At 33.0% G+C, this 26,921-nt stretch overlaps 2 protein-coding genes across 7 annotated transcripts in view; both read left to right on the top strand.

Annotated features, from left to right (window-relative positions):
• Cip4 (formin-binding protein 1-like Cip4) overlaps window positions 1-26,921 on the top strand; it is a 292,493-nt gene that overhangs the window by 201,007 nt on the left and 64,565 nt on the right. The window lies entirely within an intron of this gene.
• On the top strand, window positions 8,285-18,045 carry LOC142233346 (transmembrane protease serine 9-like). The gene is made up of 4 exons (XM_075304244.1): window positions 8,285-8,560; window positions 8,622-9,176; window positions 17,095-17,346; window positions 17,404-18,045. Exons 1-4 carry the CDS (start codon window positions 8,310-8,312, stop codon window positions 17,963-17,965), a joined length of 1,620 nt encoding a protein of 539 aa, XP_075160359.1. The 5' UTR covers window positions 8,285-8,309; the 3' UTR covers window positions 17,966-18,045.

Here is a 26,921-nt window from a genome sequence, read left to right on the forward strand (position 1 = left end):
ATCTGTGTTTCATGGATCTCTTTATCTTTTGCTTCGATATGAAGCAATGTGTGGTGCTTTTGATTGCATTTAGCACAGAGTTTCGTGCTCGTACATTCGGGCTTAAAATGATGCGGCGAAAGACAGTTTAAGCAATATTTTTGTTTCATAACATATTGAATACGATGCTTTGGCGACAAAGACTTAAAATATTTGCACGCTGTCAAAAAATGGTTTTGCTTACATTTCTTGCAAAAATTTTTATTTCCGTCACCCTCTGATTGCATATGGAATGATTGTGACTTAGAATTCTGTACATCTTTGGTATTTGGTCTTTTAAAATCGATTATGGTTTCCAATTTTTCAATTCTTTTGGAAAGAAAGCTGTTCATTTGCTCCCATGTAGGTAACTCCTTATGATTGTTCAAAGAGTCTTCCCAGGCTCTTAAAGTCTCGTCGGAGATTTTCGAAGACGCCAAATGGATCAAGACAGGATCCCAGTTATCTACCTCGATTTCGTACGATTTAAAAATTGCTATACTGTCATTAATAGCACTCTGGACCAACCTAATAGATTTTGGAGATTCATTTTGAACGGTTGCGATTCCAAAAAGCTTTTTCATTTGTTGATTTACTAATATCCTTTTGTTTTCGTATCTATTTTTGAGTGCCTCCCAGGCCAACTCAAAATTAGAATCTACCAGTTCAAACTTCTTCACTATGTCATACGCCTCTCCTCTTGTTTTACCTCGGAGGTGATATAATTTTTGCGCGGGAGACAAATGTGGGTGATTACCAAACACAGCCGAAAAAATGTCACGGAATGCTGGCCATTTTGCATACCCGCCCTCAAATGGTGGAGTATCACACGGAGGCAACTTTAATGATGTGACATATTGTCTATTCGATGGCGCATCCACACTTTGATTCGGATGAGCATGATTTGTTCTTTCGCAAATTGAGGACAGAATTTTTGCCTTGCAAACTTGGTATTTACTGCTTGCATCTTCAAATTTTTTGATGTTTATGTCATTGGGATCAATTTGCTCTCTCTCGTCCTCTAAAATAAATGTTTCGTAACTTGACAGCAATGCGGTCCATCTTCGATCTAATTCAAGATCCTGAACTTCTAAAAATTGAACTGTTGAGGTTTTGTGGTCAAGTTTCTCGTTCTGGTCGCAAAACGAAACAACTTGCTGGTAATCAAAAAGGAATTTTCTTCGCGCTGCCATTACGACAAAAACTTTCTTATGTCTCCGCAAGAGAAAATGAGTTTCTGTTTTGATATGAATTTAATATCTCTTTTTTTTAATTTCAATTAAATTTTTGAAATGTGGACGATTTATTTTCAAGAAAATAAAATTTCAATTTTACGCATCCAACTATGAGAAGTATTTTTCCTCTTATTGTTTATTACTGATTAACGATTATTTATGATTCATCTGTTTTTAGTCTATTTTATTTTATATTTTTTCGTATTTTTATTTTTGTTTTCTTTTTTTCTGTGAAATTTACAAATATTCACTATATTTCATAATTAATAATGTTATATTGAATTACGAAATTCCACTATATTTTATTTATTTTGTCCGTTTTCATTGTCCCCGATAAGTCAAAACTAATTTTAAACTATCTGGCAACTACCGTTTGCTTACAAAATGTATGTATGTATGTCTGTGTTTTTTATTTCGTTCCCTTTTGAACAACGGTATTATTCATTTGTAACATTCAAAAAGTCATCAAACACCAAAATACCGAACGAACCAAATTATGCTTCTTCATATAATACTCCAACAACAACATCATACATTCCAAATTATGTATTGATAATTATCCACATGAGTATGTATATACGCCAATAATAACTTTCTTAAAATTACTCACCAAAACGATCTTGTAGAATTAAATAGTGTAACGATATCCCCACGGAGGAGCTTCGTTGTTTTTGTTCGGCTGGTAGCAATTTATTTGTATCTCCGTTCAAAGAAGAAAACTTAAACACGACGATGTTCAAAGCTTATTGAGTTTTTGGTTTTTTTTCCTTTTTGTAAACACCGTATTCACTTTATCACTTGTTTCCAAAAATTGTCTCACTTTTTTATTGATCAATTTATAAACGTTTTTTATTCATTTATTTCTTTATGAATTTAATATTACTTTTCAACCACTTAAATGTTCTTTCGTTGTAACTTTCTATCCTTGTTTCGCGGTTTGCTTGACGTTTATTTTATTTTCTCTCATCATGTACAAGAGATGTTGCTCAAAGCTGAATGCTGCGAAAACTTCAATTGGGATTGTTGCTTGTGCGTTTTCGTATGTTATTGTGATACTATCAGCGTTCAGACAGTACGTTGCAAAAACTGAATGCCGTAAAACATAAAATTTGAGATTTTTTGGAATGTTTCTATGTGAGCTATTGTGAATGATCGATTTAAGCAGCTTTTAATGTAAAATACTGTTGTCGCTTTCAAATAAGTGATGTAAAGTTATGGGAATTTAAATGCATGTCATATCTGCTGGCTCTGTTGTAGTCGCATAGAAATTGTTGTTGGAAATTATGCGCCTTTTCGTTGAGAATGATGATAGCCTTAGTAAACGTTTTTTCGATTTTTGTTGTTAAATGCTTTGTCCACTTTGAACCACTACACCAGAATATAACCAAATAAAATATCTGTACATACCTTCTTCTTCCTGATGATATGCTTTACCTTGTGTGGCATAAGTGGAATTTAATTTGCTCGTAGCTTCCTCTACTCGATGAATTATACGTCTCGGCGTTTACCAATGGATTTTTCTGCGATGTTGCCAAAATTTTCTCAGAAAATCTACTCGGAAATTTTCTTAAATGATATTCTGGACTGTGGTTGCTAGTATGCCTGCTCCTAATTCCTATTAGGAGGCTCGATAAGGACCATATGTTGACTCGACTAGTCAAAATAATAAGTTTTAATTCCCTTCAAGGAAAAAACGTGGGTTTCAAATTCAGTTGGTTTTTATTTCAGGTCTCCACGACCATCAACAACGATAACAAAAACTTAACTAACTTTGGTCGCCATTACTGCCTATGAAATATATCTATCATATATAATGTTTAATTATAGATAAAAAAGGGACAAATAGTGATACTCTTCGAGAGCAGGTACTTCAAGTAAATATATTAGTATATAAAAGAAAATATATGTAATAAAAGATGAAAGAGATAAATTAAATTAAGAGAAAGTAGTAAATTAATAGCAATATCTCTTCGTGAGCAAAATTAAGGAACATATTAGTTGCAGAAATTTTTGAAAATATTTTGATAATAAAATTGATGAACACAGTTCATCAACTTTGTATTTATGGTTCAGAATGTGCAGTTTGTAATGAACCTGCCACCGTCGAATTGTTATACATCTCAGCTGTTAATCCTCTTTCACTATATTACTAGTATATCAGATCAGTTATGGTTTCCCCTGGCGCAAAGTATTATATAGTATTTTATTTATTTCGCATCCCGTGTAAAAATTGGGGGATCTAATTAAATATGATTAGATCTCAAAATTGGCCACTTTAGATCTTAGCAGGCTTACCAAGATATGATGAGAGAGAATTAGATATAATTATATATAATTCCATATACGACGAGATCTAACATCAGATCCAACTATGTATAGGGATAGATATAATCATATCTAAAATATTAGATCTAGGCCATTATTGAGATCTGATCAGATAATTATTAGATCTTACCATTTTTCAAATCTACTCATATCTAATTGTATCAAATTAGATCTCTAAATTTTTACGCGGGATCTTCCATTTATTACTGAGAAGATACCGTAAATAATGGAAACAGCATCATCAAAATGAATCCCAAACTAGTATTTAAATCAATTTTTATACTCTCCACCATAGGATGGGGTGTATATTAACTTTGTCATTCCGTTTGTAACACACCGAAATATTGCTCTAAGACCCCATAAAGTATAAATATTCTGGGTCGTGGTGAAATTCTGAGTCGATCTGAGCATGTCCGTCCGTCCGTCTCTTGAAATCACGCTAACTTCCGAACGAAATAAGCTATCGACTTGAAACTTTACACAAGTAGTTGTTATTGATGTAGGTCGGATGGTATTGCAAATGGGCCATATCGGTCCACTTTTACGTATAGCCCCCATATAAACGGACCCCCAAATTTGGCTTGCGAATCCTCTAAGAGAAGCAAATATCATCCGATCCGGCTGAAATTTGGTACATGGTGTTAGTATATGGTCTCTAACCACCATGCACAAATTGGTCCACATCGGTCCACTTTTACGTATAGCCCCCATATAAACGGACCACCAAATTTGGCTTGCGAATCCTCTAAGAGAAGCAAATTTCTTCCGATCCTGCTGAAATTTGGTACATGGTGTTAGTATGTGGTCTCTAAAAACCATGCACAAATTGGTCCACATCGGTCCATAATTATATATAGCCCCCATATAAACCGATCCCCCGATTTGGCTTGCGGAGCCTCTAAGAGAAGCAAATTTCATCCGATCCGGCTGAAATTTGGTACATGGTGTTAATATATGGTCTCTAATGACCATGCAAAAATTGGTCCACATCGGTCCACTTTTACGTATATCCCCCATATAAACGGACGCCCAAATTTGGCTTGCGAATCCTCTAAGAGAAGCAAATTTCATCCGATCCGGCTGAAATTTGGTACATGGTGTTAGTATATGGTCTCTAACAACCATGCACAAATTGGTCCACATCGGTCCATAATTATATATAGCCCCCATATAAACCGATCACCAGATATGGCCTCCGGAGCCTTTTGGAAGATCAAAATTCATCTGATTCAGTTGAAATTTGGTACGTGGTGTTAATATATGGCCTCAAACACCCATGAAAAAATTGGTCGAAATCGGTCCATAATTATATATAGGCCCGATATAAACCGATCCCCAGATTTGACCTCCGGAGCCTCTTGGAAGAGCAAAATTCATCCGATTCGGTTGAAATTTGGTACGTGGTGGTAGTATATGATACTTAACAACTATGCCAAAAGTGGCCCATATCAGTCCATAATCCATATCGGTCTATAGTTATATATAGCCATCAGATAGCCCCCATATAAGCGACCCCCATATTTCAATTCTGGCTCTCTACGTATTGTCTAATACATACCACGTATGGACTAACTCACAATTTAGAAAACGATATTAAGAAGTTTTAAGATAACACAACCCAAGTAATTCGATTGTCGATGACAGTCTTTCGTAGAAGTTTCTACGCAATCCATGGTGGATGGTACATAAGATTCGGCCTGGCCGAACTTACGGCCGTATCTACTTGTTTTAATTTTTTTAAAATTTTTTTAAAAGTTTACAATCTCCGGATAAATTGTGTGTACTTCTTCTACAAGCCCAAGACTAGGATGTGTTCACAGCCATGGCTTTGTAGGACTTATCACCTCGATTTGACTCCGCAGTAGGGTGCCCAAATAACGAGTTTGTTTGAAAAGACGGGTTTTGGTTTATCCGAAAATCTCTATTTTTCAAAAACCGATTTTCGGGTTTTTAGTTTGCTCAAAACCGGTTAACAGCATAAAACCGAATACATATAAATTTGTGAAAATGAGAGTAAACCACAAATGCTATTCATAAAAAACCTAACACTTAACAATTCCTTGTAATAATAACTTTTTAAAAACACGAAGGATTAATTCATGCTATACTTCCAGTGTGATAGAAGATTAATGCCGTTAAGGTTTTCTTTACGAATAATATTTTAAAATTTAAAAATTTTGTTTAGAAGCAACGCTTCTAATATATCCGGGTTTATTTACTCTCAAAACAAAATTACAACAAATCGGAATTTCGTTTGACTAAAATTTTTTCTTAAGTTGAAAGACACAAATATCTATTAAATTTTTTCGAATAATACGAAAACTTCTATAGAGTGATGTAGTAAAAGATTATTTTGTGTTACTTAGTGATAAAGCGTAGTAAGTAGTCAGTTGTTTCTCATCTTCAGTATCTCTCTACAAAAGTTCGACTGCGGAAAAAACAAATGACAACACTGAAAAAAAATATTGTCGTGAGGCCAAAGATTTAATGTCTTTAAAATACGAATCCGAATTTGGCTTAGCAAAGAAAACGCATTTCTCTGAAGTGAGGTTTTTTGCCTTGTCCAAAAGTCGATAAACTCTTCAATGAAGTCGTGTTATCCTTATAGTTACGTGATTCGACTTAAAATTGGGTATCCTAAAAGGAGAGAAAATTTTGTATGACTGAGATCAACTTGGCTTCAATAATTCTGAAAATTCATCAAAATTAATGAAGCCGTCTTTAATATTGTTTCATTTTTGCATTTTTAATTTTAAAAATAGGAGATTTTTTCAACACTTTATATTAAAGACTTTTTACACGAAACAAAGCTTAACAGGTTGGCTGATAAGTCCCCGGCCTAACGAAGAAAAACACAATTTTTTGTTTTTATTATTCAACATAGTTCCCTTCAAGAGCGATACAACGATTATAACGACCTTCCAATTTGTTGATACCATTTTGGTAGTACTCCTTCGGTTTTGCCTCAAAATAGGCCTCAGTTTCGGCGATCACCTCTTCATTGCAGCCAAATTTTTTCCCTGCGAGCATCCTTTTGAGGTCTGAGAACAAGAAAAAGTCGCTGGGGGCCAGATCTGGAGAATACGGTGGGTGGGGAAGCAATTCGAAGCCGAATTCATGAATTTTTGCCATAGTTCTCAATGACTTGTGGCACGGTGCGTTGTCTTGGTGGAACAACACTTTTTTCTTCTTCATATGGGGCCGTTTTGCCGCGATTTCGACCTTCAAACGCTCCAATAACGCCATATAATAGTCACTGTTGATGGTTTTTCCCTTCTCGATAAAAATTATTCCATGCGCATCCCAAAACACAGAGGCCATTACTTTGCCAGCGGACTTTTGAGTCTTTCCACGCTTCGGACACGGTTCACCGGCCGCTGTCAACTCAGTCAACTATCGATTGGACTCAGGAGTGTAGTGATGGAGCCATGTTTCATCCATTGTCACATATCGACACTATAGAGGCAAATTGTCGTCGGTTTTTTGTCGCCAATACTTACATTTTCCAAAAGTTGTCGTAAAGGCTTCTCCTCTGATTCCAGAAATTCATTCAATAATGCATCCTTTAGAGCCCCGCACTTATTTTCCGCTGGAGGATATTCTACAATATAGCTTACAAGGTTTAGAATGTTGCTCTCGATTGAACCTACTAATGTGTGGAACTAGGTATCATCGGCAGTCATTCTGGATGTAATAAATTGTGCCTCATAATCGAGGATTTTGTCGCCGGAATGGTGGCACTTTTACCGACGCAAAAGATATTTCTAAATGTTGTCGTCAAGCATGTTGCAAATTTAAATTGATATAACAACAGGTTTCGTCGGGGTCACCAATGTAGAAATCAATGCGTGCGTAATGATTAAAAATCAAAAAAGTTATAATTTTTGTTTTCAAAAATTATAAATTCCAATTGTCTTGAGAAAATTGTATAAAAATCTAAAGCTACTTAGTTAGTCTAAAATTTATAATAAGGTACAAACGCATTCGTGATGGAATTTGAGAGTGATAATGTGATTGGTGGCGTTAGTGCCCTCCAGCATTTAAATGTGAATAAATCTTTTGTAACAACACCAGAAACGATCCGAAATGTGAAAGTCAGATTTGATCGAAGTCCACGCCGCAGTAGTAGAAAATTGGCTCGTGAGCAAAACATATCGCGAGAACGGGTGCAACACACATTGAAAAATGAGCTTGGACTAAAGCAAAAGAGCTCACCTTAGCTTAAAATAAACTAAAACAAAACTAAATATGAACAAAAGAAAAATAAAACAATTAAAATATTATTTTTTTTTAAATACAAAACAGCTAACTTTTTTATATTGGATCAATAAAGTTTTTAATTGACGTCAGAGATCATTTTCGTGATTGAAGCTATTTTAATTATATTATTATTATTATTATATTATTAATTGGATCAAACAATTTTGTAATTGAAGCTAAAAAATTTTATGTTACTGAATAGCTTTGTTAATATGTGTCAAGAAGAAAATGGAAAATTCGATTTGTTTGAGTAGTCGACGTTAGAACTAAAATCTTCAGGTCCACTTTTGTTTCTCAGTGTAGTTAATTAAACATTGTTGAAAACATAAAAATTATCTACATTTGGACGATTCATGGTAAATTAGATGCCCATAAATCTTACATTAGACATTACTGCCGATTCGATCAAAGTATATAAATATTAGATGTCTAGGTGCTATATGTTATCAGTTTCAATTGAAAATCCGCCAAATGAAGCTCTTCGTGGTTATAGCTTTTGTCTTGTCGACTGTTTCCAGTGAAAAACTTTACCCATTAAATCCAGATGTGCCAGGAATTGTGGATGAGGGTGGTCGTATTACCAATGGCAATAAAGCCAAAGCTGGGCAATTTCCTTACCAGGTGGGACTTTCCTTGCAGATCTCTTCAAATGTCGCTTTCTGGTGTGGTGGTTCATTAATTGGAAACGAATGGGTGTTAACCGCTGCCCATTGTACTGACAGGTGATTCTTCCAATACAAAACAGAGGTTACACACTTCTGTACATGTACTTTTGAATTTCAGAATCACATCTGTTGGTGTTTATTTGGGTTCGACTGTCCGTTCATCCTCGGAAGTTATCCATGCCGTTCTGAGCAAAGATATTTTTCCACACCCCGAATGGAATCCAGCGAACTTAAGAAATGACATAGCCTTGATAAAAATTCCCTCGACCCCATACTCGGCTAACATCAAACCAGTCAAATTACCCAACAAGTCTGAAAGTTACTCTACCTATGAAGGTGAGAATGTCATTGTCTCTGGCTGGGGGAAGACTTCAGATGATGCCATAGATTTGGCTACTGATTTGCAATGGGCACGAATGCAAGTAATCCCCAATAGTATATGTGAAACCACCTTTGGGAGTTCTATGGTGGCGCCATCCAATATTTGCATATCGACTCCTAAAGCTACGTCACCCTGCAAAGGTGACGCTGGAGGTCCTTTGGTGTTGGCATCTTCTAAAGTTCTAATTGGCTTGACTTCCTTTGCTTCTGCTCGAGGTTGCGAAATGGGACATCCTGCTGGTTTTACTCGCATCGACAGCTATTTGGACTGGATCAAGGACGTTACTGGAATCTAATATCATATTCGCAGGCCTTACTTAAATCATAATTTCAATGGAAAATAATTACATACTGTATTATTTGTTTGGTTAAGGAAAATAGTTGTATATTAGATTATTCACTGAAAAAAGCATGTGCGGTCCCAAAGTTTTTGTGTTTAATCTAATGATTTTAGTATTGATTCCGAACCAAAGAAATGGAAAATTAAAGTAAGGATACATTTAAGACACAAATTTTATCACAAAGTTTTACTGGAAGTTGTTCGTTTACTGAAAAAAAGCCAGAAAATTTTAGGAAATAGAGAAGATGCAACTTTTTAATGGAAATTTTTTCCACACCTGTTTTTAGTCAAAAACTAATGCAATATATTGCACAATGTCAAGAATGTCAAGTGTAGTAGAATATATGAATATGTTTATAATTTTAATTGGTTTAAAAACTGTAAATTAGTAATTGGTGATTTGGTAAACGCGAACATTATTGCTAATTTCACCAAAAAGATTGAAATGTATTCTTACACTCAAAAAAAAAATTACTTGGATCCAAAGATTTGGATTTGGATTTTTTTTTTTACTTTAAGGAATATTTTAACAGAGGAACGCAAATTTCCAAAATTGGTGTCCTAAATTTAATGAACCAAATTTTTGAAGCAAAGATTATAAACTTTCTTTTAATTATAAAGTCATTATTTTAATTAAATGTCTCCTTAACATTGCGTAAATTTCGAGTCTTAAAATGTAGGTTGCATAATCTTCCATATTAGGTCAATATATTTTTCGGCGTACTCTCTTGCTGAATAATTTTGTAATGGAAAAATGAAACAGACCTATTGTTGAATTCTCGTCAATGGAATTTAAATTCCATCCATAATCTGCAGATTTGCAATTTGTTTGTACATGAATATTATTAATAACAAGTGAGTAAAGTAGAAAGTCGGGCGGGGCCGACTATATCATAACCTAAACCACTTCTACTGAATTAGTGAACATTGTTTGTGGGGTATCAATGGTATAGGTTTGGGGAAAACCACATTTCCATATTTAAGAACATTAAGGGGTACATGGGAGTTTTATCACAATCTGAACAGAAATGTCTGATATTAGAATCTATAGTTGATTCAGAAACTACAGAGTTAGTATGCCACTAAATTGAGTCCATTATTAAAAAAGATGAAATCGCTCAATTAATGTGGGTAGTAAATCCAAATTTCTGAAAATAGGACAATAGATTTATGTAAGAGCTACATGTAAGTCTAAATACGATCGGCTAATACATGTATATATGAAATTTGGGCAACATTGGTTACTAAATAATAGGAGTATTGACCAAATTTGGGAAAATCGATCGATGCATATATATGGGAGCTATATCTAAATCTGAACTGATTTGGATGATATTTGTCAGATTTAGTTTATACCACAGAAGGTTACCTTGTGCTAAATTAGAGTAAGATCGGATATTAAATAGGGCTATTATGGTCAGAAATAAAGTTATAAGTGGTAAATTTTTCAAAAACGGCCGACAAATATATATGGGAGCTATATCTAAATCTGAACCGATTTGGATTAATTTTGCAGTTTTTGTTGATATTACAGGAGAATATCTTGTGGTAAATTTGAGTAAAATCGGTTAATAAATGAGTCCACTATGGTCAAAAATAAGGTTATAAAGGGGAAATTTTTGAAAATCGGGCGCTACATATATATGGGAGCTATATCTAAATCTGAACAGATTTGAACGATATTTTGCACATAGAGTCAGTGCTATAGTAGATTTGAGTAAGCCAAATTTGAGTATGATCGGTTTATAAATAAGGGTTTTACGGTCAAATTTGTAAAAATCGGACGATACATATATATGGGAGCTATAGCTAAATCTGAACCGATTTCGATGATTTTTTGCATATATAGTAAGTGCTATAGAAAATTATATTTGGCCAACTTTGAGTCAGATCGGTTGATAAATAAGGTATTTATGGCCAAATTTGCAAAAATCGGGCGATACATATGTATGGGAGCTATAAATATATCTGAACCGATTTCGATTAAATTTGGCACACTTAAAGGGTGGTCAATTGAATTCATTTGTGACAAATTTGACGCCGATCGGTTAGTAAATGAACGCAATCTGACCCCATTTATCGAAATCGGGCGATACATATATATGGGAGCTATATCTAAATTTGATCCGATAGCGTCAATAGCGTCCGTCCTTGTGTCAATAAAGCGCTACATACCAAATTTCATCAAAATCGGTTAATAATTGCCACCGGAATCCTGCGAACAACAAATACATGGACGGACGGACACCATGGGCTAGATCGACTCAGGAGGTGATTCTGAGTCGATCGGTATATATTTTATGGGGTCTAAAATCAATATGTTTGGTAGGCACATTTTTTGGGAGATGAAAGTTATTATACCCTGACCACTTTGTGCTTTAGGGTATAAAAACTCGATGAATGAGATCTGCATTCTAATTTTAATTTTATTGATCCTAAATTTAAAGCCAGAGAGTTACCAAAAATGTCTGTATTTTAAAGAAGTCGTATCTTTGGCTCAGAATCAATACCAAAATCATTGAGGAAAGGTCAAAATCTTTGGATCCAAGTAAACTATTTTTTTGAGTGTATGTACAAATCGGACGACCAACGTCATCCGACATGGCCCACATTAGTTCTGTCTTACATGTTTTATTTAAAACGGCGGGGAGAATGAACTTTGCCATTCTATCAAAAGTTTGATTTGGTTTGAAAACTTATGGTACGCGGTTCGATCCTTCGTCCCAGTGAAGCCAATTTTATGCTTTTAGCACCATATTTATTTTATTTATTTATTTATTTAACTCATTTTACAACCAAGCCGAAATGGCCATATACGGTTACAGGGATACTCAAAATAAAGAATTACATTAAATTTACTTTAAAAAAAAATTATAAAAATAATTAGGACTACAATCAAGGACTGCAAAAACTTGACATATAATTACACCTTAATACTAAGTATATATCTTACTACTTTATGTAGACTACGTTACAAAAACAATTTGATATATAAATATAAAAATTTAGGAATTGATTACTACTCTCATTTAGTGCTTTTTGATTTCCAACCACCAATTGCCTATTTAGTGCCTTTTCAAAAAAAAGCACCAAGTTGGTGCTTTTTGGCATTTCCATGTAGTGCTTTTGTTATTTTTTTTTTAATTTGAACAGTGTTTAGTTTGATTGGCAACGCCTTTTCATACAAAAACTTTTTTTAAAAATCTATATAGACTGTTAAAAAGCTTAACAAACTTAATTATATTGCCAAATATAGAATTAGATTGTAATGAATGTAATATTGATCCTGTTATAAATCAATATTGTTATTTAGATATTCGTTTGAAAAGTCTTGCGACGAGTGTAAAATTTCTGAGCTTGATAAAAATGTAATTAAAAACGTGTGTATTAAATTTACAAAAGCACATATGTACATATAATTGAAATAAGTAATAGACCCCGTGGAAATATTAAAATACTCGAGATTATTTCCATATTTAATGTCGACGAATTTATTTTATCCTCTGAATATAATTTGAAATTTGACGAAGAATTTTTATTGAAATTCATTACTGATCAAAATGGTTGGAATGAAAGTGAAATAAGCATTACAAATATAAAGCTGTGAACAACGTACATCGAACAGATTGATTTTTGATAATTTTTCAAATTGCTTCAAATCAATGCCTATTCCACATCCATATACAGTGAAACCTCTCAAACTTGGACACTCTGAAAACCGGACACGTTGTCTGGGGACGTTTGCTATATTAACACATTAAAATTAAATGTGGACAAAATTTAGGCGACCGTGAGTGTCCACCTTTCATTGTATTAACCGTATTCTAGAGCGAAGATTTTTTTGCTGACTGAATTCTAACTGGAACGATATTTTATGTGGGGTGATAGAAATTATAATATATTTTTGGTGTTTTGTCCCATTCGGGTGTTGGCATCACTGCTCCGTTCGGACAAAAGGTACAATTTTAAATTGTTTGTATAACAGAAGACTATATATGTATGTTTAGGAAGAGACAACGAAAGAGTATTGAAAAGAAAAATGCTATCAACAATACACAATGAGCTTAAAAGTTCAATATGAAGGCATATATGAAACGTAAACGTTCGTGCTTGCTTTTTGTCTTAAGTATATATTTTTTTATAAATAAATATTTGGAGTATAATATTCAAATAAGCATATTTTTATTTGTAATCCAAAACAAGTATGTTTAGGACATTTTACTGCAAGTAAACAAAGTCTTTTAAAAGCACAAATACTTAGTTAAACTTTTTTGGCAAAATCGTAAATCAGCTAATTGAATTCATTTTTTCTAAATTGAAATTGCATCTATCACGAAAATGTAATTGAAAATATCAAATAGTGAGTGTCTGCTAAATTCAATTAAAACCCTAATTGAATCAAATTTAATCGGTAGATTTACAAATTTAATCATGTTTTTATTTGGAATATTTAGTCGTTTTCATTTTTATTCCAATATTTACCATTTTCAATAAAATTATTATTTTTTTTAATTTGAACATGATTTGATAATAAATTTAATTTAAATTAATTATTTCTATAATTTTTGCTTACTGTACTGACGTGAGGTAAAAATAAGAAAAAAAAATTGTACACAAACATAGGACACCTTTCTAACTAAAAAATAAAATATTTCATATATTCCTAAAATGGGAGAAGTTTGCTTAAATTGAGTTCATAAGTCTCTCAAATAAGTAAAGTTTACTAAAATTGTACATGTCTGGAACTTCGCATGGCGCTAAAGACTTTCTTAACAGTTTTTAAAGCCAATTTTTTTCTTCACTCAAAAAAGTGAATTCTCATTTCACTAAAGCCAATTCAACTTTATTTTAGTTCATGGAATTATTATGTTTGGAGAATGTGTTCTTTACTCTAATAATTTTTTTGCCTACGTTAGTTAAATGAACTAAAAAATAGCACAAAATTATACACAAATGAAGCATAAATATTTACTAAATTCGTACTTCTCACAAAATAGTTCATTATTTCGTTAAATTTGTAAATTTTAACACAAATGCGTCCATCTTGAACTTCGTATGTCACTAAAGACATTCTTGCAATTTTGAACTCCAATTTTTTCCTTCAAACTACAAAATTTTCTTTAACAAGTGAAAAAATTTAATTGTGTCAAATAAGTTTTCTTGAATTTTTCGAAAGATATTGACTTATATTGGTGATACCGGCGTGATGACAGCGTTTGTAATACTGTTTATTTAAAATTTCTAAAAATAATCAAAATTTTCTAAAATTAACCAAAATTTAATTATACAATTATTTTTCGAGCTTTATGGACAGATATACACGCACAGAAAAAACATGTCTGGACATGGTTGCCGCATCCATTTAATGCTTATCTTGAGTATGTAATTGTCGCGAAAACCATGTATTTGGTCTTTGTAAAAATCATTTTCGAGCGGAGAAAAATATATGTTGGCAATAAGCATTTAAATGGTTCTCAAATGCCACAAACATTTTCTATTATTTAAATGATAGAATTTGAGACCATTACATATTCGGGAAAATCATGTACCTGACCATTCAATTTTTTTACTTTTTTGCAGAGAAAAAAGTATTTTTATAGGTTAGACATAGACATGTCTAGAACCATTACATGACCATAAAGACCATGTACATTGTTTTCGTGACCATTTGATTTTTTAACTTGTTTGCAGCGAAAATAATTTTATAAAAACATTGAGCAGGTACACACGATTTTCATTTTGCGCGTCAGTCGTGTGTTGATTGTTTCTTGGAATGGACGAAGAATACAGAATTATTTTGCTTTGTGTTAATTTATTTATTCAGAAGTGGCACGTGGTTTTATGTGAACACAAAAAAGGAAAGTGTAATTGAAAAAAATTTACCTGATTTTTGTTATGCATTTTGCTTATGGTATAATTTATTTTTATTTGCATACATGATGCCTGCGTTTGTACATTTGATGGGCACGACGTAAATATGGAATGACTACATATTGTTGAAATTGAACCAAAATAGGGTGTGTAAAATTATGTGAAGTTTTAAATACAAATAAACAATGAATTAATTTATAAATAAATAAAAACAAATAAATAAAATTAATTTTGTGTTTTCTTTTCTCTAGTGGCGTCCTTTTTTCGACCAAGATTTTTTTTTTCATAAAGATCAAAACATTTTAGGTTGTGACCATGTTCTTTTAACTGGAAGAAAAACATTTTTGACGAATACCATAACATTTTAGATCGTGACCATTGTCTTTTAATGGAAACAAAATTCTTTTTATCAATATAATAACATTTTAGATGGGGACAATTTTATTTTTTCTTAGAACCATGTTCAATGACCCAACATGGTTGCAGGTGAAAATATTACATGGTCGCCGCAAAAATGGCTCCTATCATATTATTTTGCTCTTCGAATATAATTGTTACAATCATGTTTCTTCTCTGCGTGTAGATTAAGGAACATGGTTAATAGAGCCATTGAAAAGAAAACGCCAGATACAAATCTATACACGCCTGAACTGTACATGTTTCCGAAAGGTTCATTCGCCCGAACCGAAACATGTACAGTCCAGGCGTGTATAGATTTGTATCTGGCGTTTTCTTTTCAATGGCTCTATTAACCATGTTCCTTAATCTATATCTGTCCATAAAGCTCGAAAAATAATTGTATAATTAGATATAATGCATTTGGACGCCAATTGCCTGTTTCGGTATCAGGCTAACATGAGATATAATTAACCAAAATTTTTCTTTCTGGTGGGTTCACTGTTTTTTTTCAGTATTCAACATATGAAATTTTCTTAAAAAAAATAAAAAAAATATTATTTTTAATAAGTTTTCTTCAATTTGACAAAAATTATAAACTTATTTGTAACATTTTGCAATTATTTATTTTAGTTAAATTTTTCTATAATAAGCGTAAATTTTATTTGATGGTGGGTTCACTTTTTATTTTGGTGTAATACACTTATTATTATATTTTAGTTTGCGTTCTGTTTAAAGGCAAGTTGCCTTTTAATGGCAATCTTGGGACCCTTTTACAAAATGTCTGCATTAGGATCCAAGCAAAAAAAATTTGGAAGTTCTTCCAAAGGAACAACTTTAAAAGCACTTCCAGGAGATGCACTCCCAATGATGTTCTTTATTTTAATTACCCAGGAAGTTCTTTTAATTCAATATTTATTATCTTAGTTTCTTCATACTTTTAATGGGTAATTTTAACTTTTTTGTTTCAAATAGGTTAAAAACAGAGTAAGAATTCATCAAATGGTACAAATCATTTAAATTTTGTTGAAAAAATGCTAAATCCAATCTGAAAAAATTGTGAATTTTTGAAAATATTTCAGATCAAACGTTTCCGAAAACCGTTAGAGTCCATTAAAAATTATAAAAAATTATAAAAATTATTTATTTGACAAAATATCATAGATTTTTTTAAATTTACATCCACAACATTGAATTCGGATCACACCTAAAGAAGTGATGCAAATTCAGTGCAACGACTGTTGAAATGGAGGATTTCCGTCCTATGACAAGCCCATGTTAAATTCATCGCTTCTGCGTCAATTTTGCACCACTTCCGGATCCAAAAAGAACATTTTCACTACTTTTTTGGCGGCGCTTTTTTTTTGCTGGGGAGTTGATGCATTCTTTTTTAACTTGTTTCTTCTCTGAGCGCTTTGCGAACTATGTTTATTCCGATCCACTTAAAAATTCCGAAATTATTAAAATTATCTATATTGCCCACTATTAGTGCAAAGTGTTCTAATAAATTATACAAATCACTTGTAATCCTCCCTACTGCTATTCAAACTGGAATATATAAATGTTGGTTTCTCGGAAAATCATCAGTTATCAGTTCCTACTGAAACAACATGAAGTCTTTTGTTATATTGATTTTGGCTTTGGCCACCGTTTCCGCCAAAGATTTATACCAACGTAATCGCGTTGTTCCCGTAATTGGGGATGGTCGTATTACAAATGGTAATGCTGCTACTGTTGGTCAATTTCCTTACCAGGCGGGCCTTTCCTTGCAAATAACTCCTACCGCCGCTGCCTGGTGTGGTGGTTCTCTGATTGGTAAGGAATGGATTTTGACTGCAGCTCACTGTACAGATGGGTAAGAATCGAAAACTACGACCTGTATAAAAAATAATCGCAATGATTTTTCTCGTAGTATCTTTGGCGTTACAATTTATTTGGGCACTATAAACCGTAATTTTGCCGAAATCACTCATATAGTATTTGGAAAGGACATCATTGTTCATCCAGATTGGGATTCTGAAACCTTGAAAAACGATATTTCCCTTATTAAAGTTCCCTCAACCTCCTATACGGATAATATCAAGCCCGTAAAATTACCTTCCATTTCTAATTCTTATTCTACGTATGCTGGTGATTATGTCATTGCTTCTGGTTGGGGTCAAACTTCTGATGGGGTCTTGGGTGTAACCAATGAATTACAATGGGCCCGCATGCAAGTCATCACCAACGCCGTATGCTCTGATGCCTTTGGCGACTTTATTTCCGCATCCAACCTTTGTGTCTCAACTCCTGGAGGAGTATCGCCATGCAGTGGTGACTCTGGCGGTCCATTGGTATTGGAATCTTCTATGGTTCAAATTGGCTTGACTTCCTTTGGTTCCTCTGATGGCTGTGAAAAGGGTTATCCTGCTGCTTTCACACGCGTCACCAATTATTTGCAATGGATCAAGGACACCACTGGTATTTCCTATTAAATGGAAATTTAATTGTTTCCTCTCTAAGGGGAATAAAACGAATTTCAATCAATAAAGTATAACGGTTTTTTAATATGTAATTATGTGCTTCAATTATAGACTTTATAATGCTAAAAAATGTTGACAAATTGAAATACAGTGAAACCTCTCAAACTTGGACACTTTGATAAACGGACATATGTATCTCTATAGTGCAAAATCGTTGTGAGACCTTTGGCTATATTTATACATTAAAATTAGCCTTCCATAACTGGACACCTCTCAAACGTGGACAAAATTTAGGCAAACATTGGTGTCTACTTCTGGAAGATTTCACTGTAGTTGGTTTTGGGGCATTGTTGAAAATATTGTGAAAAAAGTGCGGTAGGATATGTAAGATATTTTAGCGATCAGAAACAAAAAAAATAGAACAGAATGCTGGATAAACGACCGACATTAAAAGTGAGAATATTTTATCCAGGGATCCGGAGCGGTCCATTTTTTTCGCTCCGCTCAGCTCCCGCTCCGGAAAAAAAACCGCTCCGCTCCGAGAAAAAAAAACTCGCTCCGCTCCGTTCCTCTTCGAGAAAATTATAGTACAAATATTGTATTATTTGTTCAATTGAGTTTTATTATACCCTGCTCCACACTGTGGAACAGGGTATAATAAGTTAGTGCATATGTTTGCAACACCCAGAAGGAGACGAGATAGACACATGGTGTCTTTGGCAAAAATGCTCAGGGTGGGATCTTGAGTCGATATAGTGATGTCCGTCTGTCCGTGAACACATTTTTGTAATCAAAGTCTAGGTCGTAGTTTTAGTCCAATCGACTTCAAATTTGACACAAGTATGTGCTTTGGCTCAGAATAGAACCCTATTGATTTTGGAAGAAATCGGTTCAGATTTAGATATAGCTCCCATATAAAGGGTGATTTGTTAAGAGCTTGATAACTTTTTTTTAAAAAAAAAACGCATAAAATTTGCAAAATCTCATCGGTTCTTTATTTGAAACGTTAGATTGGTCCATGACATTTACTTTTTGAAGATAATTTCATTGAAATGTTGACCGCGGCTGCGTCTTAGGTGGTCCATTCGGAAAGTCCAATTTTGGGCAACTTTTTCGAGCATTTCGGCCGGAATAGCCCGAATTTCTTCGGAAATGTTGTCTTCCAAAGCTGGAATAGTTGCTGGCTTATTTCTGTAGACTTTAGACTTGACGTAGCCCCACAAAAAATAGTCTAAAGGCGTCAAATCGCATGATCTTGGTGGCCAACTTACCGGTCCATTTCTTGAGATGAATTGTTCTCCGAAGTTTTCCCTCAAAATGGCCATAGAATCGCGAGCTGTGTGGCATGTAGCGCCATCTTGTTGAAACCACATGTCAACCAAGTTCAGTTCTTCCATTTTTGGCAACAAAAAGTTTGTTAGCATCGAACGATAGCGATCGCCATTCACCGTAACGTTGCGTCCAACAGCATCTTTGAAAAAATACGGTCCAATGATTCCACCAGCGTACAAACCACACCAAACAGTGCATTTTTCGGGATGCATGGGCAGTTCTTGAACGGCTTCTGGTTGCTCTTCACTCCAAATGCGGCAATTTTGCTTATTTACGTAGCCATTCAACCAGAAATGAGCCTCATCGCTGAACAAAATTTGTCGATAAAAAAGCGGATTTTCTGCCAACTTTTCTAGGGCCCATTCACTGAAAATTCGACGTTTTGGCTCGTTAGTAAGTCTATTCATGATGAAATGTCAAAGCATACTGAGCATCTTTCTCTTTGACACCATGTCTGAAATCCCACGTGATCTGTCAAATACTAATGCATGAAAATCCTAACCTCAAAAGAATCACCCTTTATATATTTCGCCCGATATGGACTTATATGGCCCCAGAAGCCAGAGTTTTACCCTAATTTGCTTAAAATTTTGCAGAAGAAGAACAATTAGTCAAGTGTGCCAAATTTTATTGAAATCGGTTCAGATTTAGATATAGCTCCCATATATATCTTTCGCCCGATATGGACTAATACGGTCCCAGAAGCTAGAGTTTTATCCCAATTAGGTTGAAATTTTGCACTAGGGATACAATTAGTAGTGTAGTCAAGTATGCCAAATTTTATTGAAATCGGTTCAGATTTAGATATAGCTCCCACATATAGCTTTCGGCCGATTAACACTCATATGACCACAGAGGCCAATTTTTAACTCCGATTTAGTTGAAATTTTCCACAGGGAGTAGAATTAGCATTGTAGCTATGCCTGTCAAATTTGGTTGAAATCGGTTCAGATTTAGATATTTCTCCCATATATAGCTTTCGCCCGATTTACACTCATATGACCACAGAGGCTAATTTTTAACTCCGATTTAGTTGAAATTTTGCACATGGAGTAGAATTAGCATTGTAGCTCTGCGTGCCAAATTTGGTTTAAATCGGTTCAGATTTAGATACAGCTCTCATATATATGTTTTTCTGATTTCGACAAAGATGGTCAAAATACCAACATTTTCCTTGTAAAATCGCCACTGCTTAGTCGAAAAGTTGTAAAAATGACTCTAATTTTCCTAAACTTCTAATACATATATATCGAGCGATAAATCATTAATAAACGTTTGCGAAGTTTCCTTAAAATTGCTTCAGATTTAAATGTTTCGCATATTTTTTTACTAACATTGTGTTCCACCCTAGTGCATTAGCCGACTTAAATTTTGAGTCTATAGATTTTGTAGAAGTCTATCAAATTCTGTCCAGATCGAGTGATATTTAAATGTATATATTTGGGACAAACCTTTATATATAGCCCCCAACACATTTGACAGATGTGATATGGTATCGAAAATTTAGATCTACAAAGTGGTGCAGGGTATAATATAGGCGGCCCCGCCCGACTTTAGACTTTCCTTACTTGTTTTATTTAGAAAAATCGGGTGGTACATATATGGGAGCTATAGCTAAATCTGAACCGATTTCGATGATTTTTTGCACATATAGTTAGTGCTATAGAAGATTACATTTAGCCAACTTTGAGTAAGATCGGTTGATAAATAAGGGTTTTATGACATAATTTGGCAAAATCGGGCGATACATATATATGGGACCTATATCTAAATCTGAACCGATTTCGATGACATTTTCAGACTTAAAGGGTGATACAAAAGATTATTTTGTGCTAAATTTGACGACGAATCGGTTAGTAAAAAAGTGCAACGTGACCCCATTTGTCGAAATCGAGCAATACATATATATGGGAGCTATATCTAAATTTGATCCGATTTATTCCAAATTCAATAGCGTTCGTCCTTGTGCCCAAAAAAACTCCCTGTACCAAACTTCATCAAAATCGGTTAATAATTGCGACCGGAATCCTGTGAACAACAAATACATGGACAGACGGACGGACGGACACCAAGCGCTAGATCGACACAGGAGGTGATTCTGAGTCGATCGGTATATACTTTATTGGGACTAAAATCAATATTTCTGGTAGGCACATTTTTTGGCAGATCAAACTTATTATACCCTAACCACTATGTGGTTTAGGGTATAATGACTTTAAAACAATGTGTTGAAACATTTTATCAATTTTGAAGATTTTTTCAGAAATATTAAATCCATTTTGACTTCATTAAAACGAAATTTTCATTCATGTTAGGATACACATTTTTAAGTCGAATCACTTAGCTATAAGGACAAACAGACTTCATTGAAAAGTTTTGAGACTTTTAGACAAGGAAAAAACTTTATTTCAGAGAAATACGTCTTCTATTCTAAGCAAAATTCGTATTTTAAGCATGTGAAATATTTGGCCTCCCGACAATATTCTTTGCGGTGCACCATCAACTATTTAATATGTGATAGAAACCAAATTTATGAAAATGGGCCAAATGGACCAAATTCTGTTTAGTCCGACCATCGGACCAAATTTAAAAATTAGAAATTTTTTGGACCAATTTTGGTCCGATCGGACCAAAGCGGCAACGCTGATTGGAATTGAAAGTCTATACACAGAGTAGAAGTAACTACTCTCCGAAAGTTTTTTTTTTGTTTTGCAACAGACGTAGAGAAGAGGTTTTGTTATATTTGTAATGTTTGTGTGTATGTTTATGTTTGCAACAACCTCCATCGAAATCAGTCCGTGGTATACCTACGAATATTCTTACTCAGATCTAGTGTTACCTAATTTCGCTTTTTTCCCTTTTATTGCAAAAATACATTTTCGAACAGCGTTTTTAAGAAATGTTCGTCCTCAAAAAAGTAGATAACATGCAATAATACAAATCAAGTCAATGTGAGAAAAAAATTAAAATAAATGTATATGCGCACATTTTTCAACCAAAATTGAAACTATCCATAATTTTAATTAAATTTTCGAGAACCAATATCAGAAATAATAGAATGCTAGGATATAGTACAATAGTAAAGCAAATATGAATGTCCTTACACTGAAAAAAAGAATTTTTCTTAATTATTAAAGTCACGTTGACCTTACCTCAAAAATTTTATCTTTCATGTTATGATACACACTTTTAAGTAAAATCACTTAATTATAAGGACATTACAACTTCATTCAAAAGTTTAGAGAAATGCGTCTTCCATGTTAAGCAAAATTTGCATTCTTATTCTAAGGACATGAAATCTTTGACTTCACGACAATATTTTTTTCAGTGTAGAAAACTAAAAAATTAAATATAAATAAGATCGTTTAATTGCATTTATTTGACGTTCATTACAAACATCTTTGTAGTAATACGGGATGAAATTGATCGAAAGTACTGTTGTTACTTTTACAACACATACTAGAGATATATTTTGACATTTGCCGTTTTTGAAAACAATTACTAAAAAACACGTTGTGTTTTCCCCAATGTACGTACGTACAAAAATACATATCGTACATTTTAAACGTTTACTCACACTACGCTAAGTACTAGCTATATTTGAAATTACCTACACAGTGTAATTTCAAAGTTACACATTTCATTCAAGTAATATTTTATTCGGAGCGGAGCGGTTTTTCATTTGGAAACCGCTCCGCTCCCGCTCCGCTCCGGATTTTAGAAATGCCGCTCCCGCTCCGCTCCCGCTCCGGCAAAAAAAGGGCTTGCTCCGCTCCGCTCCGGATCCCTGATTTTATCCATCCAACAAAAAGTGTCGAAAAACACCAATAAAAATATTGTTTTTGGATGACAATTGGATGAGTGGGTAAATTTAAATACGATTTTATTGATATTGAAGATTTTCTTTCAGATTTATTAAAGTCAAGTTGACCTCAGTTCGAAGGACTTTTCTATTTTATTATGATACACATATTAAATTCGAATCGCCCAATTTTAAGGACAAAACGTCTTCAATAAAAAAATATATGAATTTTTTGTCAAATAAAAAATCTTTGTATCAGATTAGCAAAAAGGACATTTGTATTCGAAGGACATGAAATCTTCATACTTTGGAGAATATTCTTTTTATGTTTCATATGGAAGTTTGGAAAGTTAATCGACTCTTTGTCAAGGAAAAAACTTTATATCAGAGAAATATATATTTGTATATTAAGGACAAGGAATTTTTATTATCACGATAGAATTTTGTTTCATTTTCATCAAAACTGTAATATTTTTCTTTGGGAGAAAAGATTTTTTTTTTGTGCACTGAAAAAACAGTCAACCCAACAGGAAGAAAAAATTTTGGTTAATTTTGGAAAAATTAGATTATTTTTAGAATTTTTTAACTAACTGACGCCGACATCACGCCAATATCACAAAAATAAGTAAATATTTTTCGACAAATTCAAGAAAATTTATTAGACATAATTATTTTTTTCACTGGTTAAAGAAAATTTTGCAGTTTGAAAGAAAAAATTGGAGGTCAAAATTGCAAGAATGTCTTTAGTTCAAGATGTGCGCATTTGTAGTAAAATTTACAAATCTAAAGAAATAATATAAAATAGTTCATTTTGTCACAAGTACGAATCTAGTAAATCTTTATGGTTCATTTATGTATAATTTTTTCCCATTTTTTAGTTCGTTTAATTAACATACGGATAAAATTATTAAGAGTAAAGAAAACTTTCTCCTAACATAATAATTTCATGAACTAAAATAAATGTAAATTGGCTTTAGTGAAATAGAGGGTTCACTTTGTTTTGAGTGTGTGTGATACAATAAAAAATGTTTCCTTGGATCCAACGATTTTTACCTTCCCTTAAGGATAAAGATTTGGTATTGATTCCGATTTAAAGATGCGGCTTCTTTAAAATTTTCTTTTGGGTATCCATCTAGCTTTAGATCTGGTCTCTATAACAATAAAAGTAGAATTTAGAATTCATTTATCGAAAATTATTCCAATACAAATAGCTGCCAGTTTAAAAATCCAAATTATAACAGATACTTCAAAATAAAAACTATTTTCTTAATTTCAAAAAAACATAAATGTAAAGATGGAAAATCCTCAAAATCTCATAAATTTAAAGAAAACGTGATTTAAAGCAAAATGTACGAATTTTTCTTTTAAATAATTAAAATTTCCTCTATTTTAAAGAAATTTGGATTGTAGAATCTTTCATATTAGGTCAATATTTGTTCAGTGTATTATTAAGGGATTTTATTACATTAAATAAATGAGAAATGCTGTACACTCAAAAAAAAGTTTACTTGGATCCAAAGATTTTTACCTTAAGGATTTTGGTATTGATTTGGAGACAAAGATGCGGCTTCTTGAAAATAAAGAAATTTTTTAACGACCTATCTGGCTTTAAATATAGGACCAATAAAATTAAAATTAGGATACAGATCTTATTTATAAATTTTTCATTTTCTTTTTGCGGTTAACTCATGTACAAACAAATGCCATTTTAAAAATCCAAATTATAACGGATACTTCAAAGTAAAAAATGTTTTCTTAATTCAAAAAAAAACTTTAAACTAAAGACGCTAAATCCTCAAACTAAGTCTTAGCCTATATTTGAAGCGTTATTATCTTAAATCTAAAGTTTCAATATTTCAGTTAATTTAAGGATAATTTCTTTAAATCAAAAATGTGTTTCTTTACTTTAAGGAAAATTAGCCTTATTTCAAAGACATGCGACTTTAACGGAGGGACGCAAATTTAAAAAATTTGTGTCCTAAATTTAATGAAAAAAAATTTTGAAGCAAAGATTATAAACTTTATTTTAATTAAAATTTCATTATTTTAAAGAAATTTGTCCTTAATATTTTGTAAATTGCGCATCCTAAAATTTAGGTTGCATAATCTTTAATATCACGTCAATATTTTTTTCAGTGTAGTCAGAGTCGGTAGATAATACATAAAATTCGTCCGGGCCAAATTTTCGGTCGTATAACATGCTCACTAGATAGGGTCACGGCCTAAAGGAAAAAAAGTTGATGCGGTCACCCTCCAGTTTTGTAGCATATTCGAAGACAATTTCAGAACACCAAAACTTATTTTACCGTGCACCCTACGACCCCCCGAAATACAATTTATTGTGCCGTGTCGTCATTTGAAGTCCGATCGAAAAGAAGCGCATATCGTTGTTCGTGCTTGATCAGGGGCTATATTTCGTGCATTGGTCATTTTTGACTCCGACGTCAAATTTGAGTTTTGGTGTTCTGAAATTGTCTTCGAAAATGCTACAACAGTTTTTCGTGACCCTATCTAATGCTCACCCTTACGAAACATCGTAAAAAAAAGCAATGAAAATGATCTTTTTGGTTCCGAAAATGGTGCAAATTTGTCTCTGAAGCAATGACTGACAGAGAATGACTCCACTGCATTGATTTTGCAGTAGTTCTTCATATCTGATGCTATTTCAGTATTTCGGATTTCATTTGAAAAATAACGGAAAAAAACTAGAGAAAATAAGATTTTTTCTTACGTTTTTTTCCCTTTAATTACCATAAAGACGTTTTGAATAATAATAGAAAATATTTTATCGCAAATTCTACATCTGCCCAGATATTTATTATTTGTCTTCACTGTGTTTGATATCTGGTAAAATTTCAATTTCATGCAAAAATTGCAAGAAATAAGGTGGATTTTTATATGACCTCAAAAGAACTTCTTGTGAAGAAGAGGAGTTTTTAGATGTACCTACATTAAAAGTAATGACTTGAAGAACTTCCATATTTTTTTGGTGGGATTATAAAAACAAATAGCTTCACGAATGCAAATTCTCTGCCTGGCGACAAGTGATAGATAGATCTTGTATTAATTTGTCCTGCTTGGCACATTTTCATCACAGTTATTATACACTGGTCCAAAATATAAATAACAAATTCAAATTTTTACACAACATATAGACTTTGTCAGTTGTTTTCTTTCGGGACAAATACAACTAATTTCTAATTTATTTGGTAGTTCTTGCATTGTCCATTGAAAAGTTATTTGGTTTTCATGATATTTTTCGCATTAGTAAAGAACAATATCTTGATGGTACTTCAACTCAAGTGTGCTACCAATAATAAAGCAATAACCATAAACCAGAAAATAAAATAAATTTCAGACTGTAAAATTTTGTTTATCATATTGCGAAAAAAAATCATGGTTAAACACTCGAATCGATGACGTTAATGGATTCGTATGGATTTGGGAAAATTGTCGTAGTGTTTTTATTCCAGGCAACTTAACTATGATAAGATTATGAAACTATCTTCCAACAAAATCGCTATTGTTCAGAATAAAAGAACAAAAAGAACATTTTCACTAAAAAAGTAATGAAAATGTTCTTTTTGGGGCGATGAATTTAACATGGGCTTGTCATAGGACGGAAGTCCTCCATTTCAACAGCCGGTGCACTGAAATTACATCACTTCTTTAGGTGTGATCCGAATTCAATGTTTTGGATGTAAATTAAAAAATTCTGTGATATTTTGTCAAATAAATAGTTTTTATATTTTTTATAATTTTTAATGGATTCTAACGCTTGTCTGAAACGTTTGAACTCAAATGTTTTCTAAAATTCACAATTTTTTCAGATTG

The sequence above is a fragment of the Haematobia irritans genome, chromosome 4, assembly GCF_050003625.1.
Source record: "Haematobia irritans isolate KBUSLIRL chromosome 4, ASM5000362v1, whole genome shotgun sequence".
NCBI lineage: Eukaryota > Metazoa > Arthropoda > Insecta > Diptera > Muscidae > Haematobia > Haematobia irritans.